This window comes from Lolium perenne, chromosome 2 (assembly GCF_019359855.2).
Source record: "Lolium perenne isolate Kyuss_39 chromosome 2, Kyuss_2.0, whole genome shotgun sequence".
NCBI lineage: Eukaryota > Viridiplantae > Streptophyta > Magnoliopsida > Poales > Poaceae > Lolium > Lolium perenne.
Window position 1 is genome coordinate 147413822 of NC_067245.2, and position 5749 is coordinate 147419570.

Below are 5749 nucleotides of genomic sequence, written 5' to 3' on the forward strand. Positions count from 1 at the left end.
TGAGCAAAGAATGAAATCCGGTAGAGGACCAATTTGAATGCATGTTGGGCTGCTGAGAAGGAAAGTTGCTCTCATATGGAGAGCCACTAGTACTTAACTAATTATGTTCTTACTGGTTTACCAATATTTTTACTATCCTTGTTCCTTATATCCAAAGGGGTACAGAAAATACTAGATTTTTATGGATCATGTTTCTCCTGGCAAAGAGATCAGGCAAAGAAGAAATAGCTAATTAAAAGAAGAGACCTGGCCAGCGGTAGGAGAAGAGGAGGAGGCCACTATGTAGCAAGCGGGAGCCCATAGCGCTGCTTCCCTCCTCTCTCTTCTTGCGTGTGCTGACGCTTTCTTCCACTCTCTTTGCGAGAGTAGTGCTTCCTCGCCGGATTGGCCGCAACAAGACATTGTTCCTGTATATTATCTATATTTTACTAACTATTTTACAACTATTCGGGTGTCTACACAATGGATGAAGTTGAAGACGATGATTCACATCACATTGTGCGAAAACGGTTTCGTTTGCGTGGTGATGTCCATGTCAACGCGGAAGTTTGTGTTTGTGTATCTTATTACCTACACAATGGATGAAGTCGAAGACGATGACACACATCACGTTGTGCGAAAACAGTTTTGTTTGCACGGCGATGGCCATGTCAACACAAACGTTTGTGTGTGGGTGTCTACACAATGGATGAAGTCGAAGACGATGATTCACAGAACGTTGTGCAAAAATTGTTGCGTTTGCGTGTCGATGCCCATGTCAACACGAATAAATGTGTTTGGTGATTTGGGCAAATAGCTGATCATTTTTGTGGAGCAATGTTCGTTTCTTTTCTCTTTTTATAGCCGTGTGCATCTTTAATGTCTTCAATTGCTCTTAAAATTAGGTTGTTCAAGAGGCTTGATGAAAGAATTTTACTACCTCCATACCGGTTTATAGTCTTGTGCATGATCCCAAACTTTTGCAAGAATGATGTCACATCATACTTCCAGATCCCAATCAAATCCATCGATCTCATCATCATCAAACAAGTACAGACACCGGATACAGAGGCAGGGCATCTTCCAACACCATCATATCACTGCCGCCACCGTTGGAATGAATACTAGAGGTGCAGGTAGAGAGATAACGGCTACCTATTTGGAAAGCTAGACCTTAGGGGCGCCAATGGAGATGCTCTTACTATGAGATCAAGTGCAAACAGGCGAGGCGGTAGCATGACAAAAAAAAAGAAGAGGGGGCTGTGCCTGTGAGAACCACAAGAGAAGAGAAAGACAAGCGAGAGTTGCACGAATTGTGTATAGGAGAGAAACAAAAAAAAAAAAAAATAGCAAACCACAAAGTGGACATATCAAACTCAAAATCAGCTTTACCTGATTAAATAAGCTTTCTTTGATACGACCAGGCTTTCTGCTGGTTACAAGTAACTCTAAGGTTCAATGGATTGGCTGCAACTTCACAATAGCGTCCAATCAGTAGCAATATGGATTTCTTTTAGCCAAAACATGTTCAAGCTTAAATATAAAAAAAAAAGTTATACAGCAGTTGCTTATTCTTATATCCTCCACTGCTAAGGCAGCTCACTAGTCCCAGTCAGTACTCAGTACCCATAAAGAATGTTGTCAGGACACATGGATAAAATTTAGAGCTATAGCCAAAATATGTTCGCACTTCTAATGCAGGGAGAAATGTCGGATATTTGACAAGGTAGCAATTTGCTCACAGCAGTTCCATAGGCATAATACAAGGTATACAACAGTGAGGAAGTGGCCTGCTGGAATAGAGGCGGCAACTTTTCTTATATATCATTCCAGGCATCAGAAACTGCATAAGAAGATGCAGATGAGAACATAAAATTACTGATAACCGGGGACTTCAAATGGAAGAACAAATCTTGTCCAAACATTCATACATCACCTGAAGTTACAGGACTATGGATTGTTCAAAAAAAGTACAGTACAATTATGTGATAACTTCAAGTGGTTCACTACCTCATATAAACGCAGCAAGCCACCTCATCTCTGAGCCATTTCCATTTGACAAATAGTAGATCTTTTTCCACTTCTCTTCCGAAAAACTCTCGCGTCGGATAATCTTTTGCCTGCCCAAGGGACAGACCACAACGATCAATGCTTGAATTAAGTTACAAAGGAGCATTTCAAAATTCACAGCTAACACAAACAGAGCTCCTGTGAGCACATGTAAATGCCGGCCATGGCACAATACTTAAAGCTATCACTAGACAGAACTGCGGATTTTTGTAAAGTACCTCATATAATAATGGCACACAGTCTCTGCTTCATCTGCGGTGTACCGTGGAAACATCAAACGAGCATCGGAGGGAACATCTGGGAGCTCCTGCCGTAATTTGCCAACTGCAGTTGAATGTGAAAAGGCTCCTACCATCATATCATCATGAAGCATTGGCCTATAAGCATTGACCTGTTGAAGCAATACATAAAACATAATTAGTTGTATTCATTCTAGTCAGAAGAGCTTAGGAACATCATGAACTTACATTTAATAAAATGCGTGTAAGTTTTCAAACCAACCAAAGTTGGTGAAAGAAAAAAATTATCAAATAAAACTACTCCCTCCGATCCATATTACTTGCCACTAAAATGGATGTATCTATAATTAAAGTGTGTCTAGATACATCTATATTAGTGTCAAATAATATGAATCAGAGAGAGTAGTAATGATGAGTGGTACAATAAACTACCTAGAAAGAACAACCTGTGCCACGTGATAAGAAAACATAATATGATTTCTTACACTAGAACCACAACGACAAACAAAAATTCTCATATTTATCAAATTTATTTACGAGTTCTTGGAAGACGATAACCTATCTCATTTAAAAAAAAAACGAGGAAGACTTACCAGAACTCCAAACATTCACTACCACAACCAAAATTATGACTACCAGCTAGATTATTGAACAAAAAAAACAATATAATGGCTGAATAACTTGTAGAACGTAATAAAATTAATAACCAGAAAAAAGAACAAATCTTGAAGTTTTTACAATAGCATTACAAAAGAGCTATAAGATAAGCACAAAGAACCATTGTAATGCTACTTTTAGAAGAAGAAAACAACAAGCACCTACGGAGAGAAATGCTAAAGAAATGTAAAGCACTTTGGTGTAACAAACCATTGCAAGCTCTTTCGCATGGATCGATCTACAAGATCTAACAGTTACAGGCTCCTGGAACTCGGTGAATGTAAACCAACTGTTATACTGCAAAAGAAAGACATATATTTTATTAGGTTTGATTATTACTGTCGCTACAATCATCCCATGAAAGCCGCTACATGCATGGGCCTCAACACTAGAACCATACCTGGTCAATGGCAAACAACACAGGCACATCTTTAACAAGTGACAGTTCCTTTCTTAGGCGAACTACAACACCAACTGCAGCATGCGAGTGGGTTATCCCAGTTTGAATGAGATCGTACAATGTGGACCCTTCAGGCATTTCCACCGTATCAGCCCCTTTCATCATTCCAACACCAGTACCTTCTCCCAGGGGAATAGGCTCAAGAATTTGACATGGTAATTGCTGTAAGCGGGTTTCGTTGTACTTCAAAAAATCCTGAAGCAACAACAGAACCAGATATTTAGACATTGTCGATCTAGCCATCCAGTTATAGTAGTACAATCCTAGTTATACAGGTAATCATCAACAAGAAATTGTGTTCACCCAAATAGAATTACAATCTAGAGGGGGAAATTTGCAGCATTGCACACACGGATTTAATAGATGCAACTTGTGCAGCATTGCACACCCTGGAACATTGATGATAGATGTCTTCAGAATTTTTTATGCAACTTGTGCAGCATTGCACACACAAAGCAAAGCATGATCAACAAATAATTAAAAACGATATAAAACGGCTTCAAGCTAGCAAAAAAGTCGGGGTGCTGAGGCAGAACAGATGCAATAACAAGAAAAGGTACAATAGAACATAATGATATTGCAATAGAGTAGTTCCGTACATACAGAAGAAAATACAAGCATCATGTGGACATTAGCACCTGCAAAACTTTCCCAGCCTGTACTGGAGTATCGAAAAGATCACTGTAGGTGTTTCTATAGAAGAATCCTCCATGAGTCCAATCCCTCCCATGGGGAACATAGAACACAAGCCATCCTTCAGTACGGGCCCAGTGCACAAGCATCGCAAGTGCAATGCTTTTACCACAACTCCGAGGGCCATCCAAGATGATTTGTCTTTTGGTCTCTGAGAACAGATAGAAAAGAAAGATGATTAAGGACTATTCAAAAGAACGAGTGTGACAAGCTACAACAATGTACATTAAAATAGCAAGTACATGATCCCATTTTCAAATGGCACCATCCAAGTATTATAAAAGCATATTCCAAGTCTGCCTTGTGCACCACAATCAACCTAGAGCTTTTAAATTTTTTATAGATAATCAAAGAAAGAAACTAAAAACCTTTAGTGAATGGCCATGCGGGGAAAAAATAAAAATAAAAACTCTACAGGTAAGAAACCTGATTCTTAATTGCTGGTGTTGGCTTCTTGATATTATAGCTTATGAAAGTCTAAGACTGTAAATAATATTTTTCTTTCCAAATGTAAACCTTATCAGAGTACTATCGATGAATTACGGTCAATTAGGGCATGGCTTTACTTATATTCCGAAGAGACTGGCATGATGTCACCATCAATGACAATGTTACACTAGGTCAGTAGGATGCAAATAAACCAATATATATACTCATGCGCACCTAAGAAATATTAAGACATGACAAGGCAAACTACAAGCATTGTGTATAAAAATTAAACCTTCAGAATGTTCTACAGCTAACAACGTCAAAGAATCTCATGGCGAGGAACACCATCCAAGATGCAGAAGTATCAAGGCACCTTTGCGCTTGGCTGTAATGGCCGGGTCAACAATTCTCCGGAAGTTATCCCGCAGGTCGAGGAAGCTTTCCCTCACCATCACAGCGCACCGTCTCGTATCCTGAAACTCCTTCATCATCCCTGCTGGTAATCCCTCCGGTAAAGTGGCATCCCATTCATCCTTACTGAAACAATGGCCACAAGAGAAAAACTTAATATCCCAAATGATTCTCGTGTAACACCAGTAAACTGAATCAAAATCACAATTATCTTTTCAGGTCATGATCTTGAATTTGACAAACAAATCGAACACATCTAAACATAACTAGACATATCACCGCATTTGGATCCACCCGAGACGAAAATGGAGAAGACAAGAGAATGGGTTTGTACGTGAAATCGACGTAGGCATTGGCACCGCGGTGTGAGAAAGACGCGAAGGTGTCGGTGAAGGCGAAGAGCGGGCGGCCACCGGGCCCGACGTCGAGCGCCGGATCGTAGGACGGGGGCAGCGGGTCGGTGGGCATCTCGAACTCGGCGTCGAGCTCGTCCGCCCCGCCAGTGGATGCGGAGGATTCCCCGGACGCTGAGGCGTCCTCGGACGCCACACCTTTGGGATCCTTGACGCGGATCTTGCCACGGTTACTGGTGGATGCCGCCGGCTTGCCCCCGCCCTTGGCCTTGGCGTAGGAGCGGGAGGCGAGGAGGAGCGAAGCCAGGGAAGCGGGCGGGTCCAGGCGCGCGGCGGGAGCGCGAATGCCGCCGGCGGCGGCGCCGCGGCGGAGTAGGGACCGGAGGAACATTTCGGCGGTGGGGTTTAGACAGGGAGGCGGAGGAGGGTTTCGAGCTCGGGCTTCCTTGGTGGTGATC

General features: G+C 41.8%; 1 protein-coding gene across 1 annotated transcript; it reads right to left on the reverse strand.

Annotated features, from left to right (window-relative positions):
- Positions 1-1465: 1465 nt before the first annotated feature.
- Positions 1466-5749, reverse strand: LOC127322086 (uncharacterized). The gene is made up of 8 exons (XM_051351044.2): positions 5273-5749; positions 4901-5064; positions 4044-4249; positions 3346-3600; positions 3156-3242; positions 2268-2440; positions 1990-2099; positions 1466-1822 (listed from the first exon to the last, which is right to left on the reverse strand). Exons 1-7 carry the CDS (start codon positions 5680-5682, stop codon positions 1991-1993), a joined length of 1404 nt encoding a protein of 467 aa, XP_051207004.1. The 5' UTR covers positions 5683-5749; the 3' UTR covers positions 1466-1822; position 1990.

Coding starts and splice junctions, on each gene's coding strand:
- LOC127322086 (XM_051351044.2), bottom strand. CDS start 5,682: ATGTTCCTCCGGTCCCTACTCCGCCGCGGCGCCGCCGCCGGCGGCATT. Junction 5,065..5,272: donor AATGCCTACGTCGATTTCAC/GTACAAACCCAT, acceptor CCATTGTTTCAG/TAAGGATGAATGGGATGCCA. Junction 4,250..4,900: donor CATTACAGCCAAGCGCAAAG/GTGCCTTGATAC, acceptor ATCTGTTCTCAG/AGACCAAAAGACAAATCATC.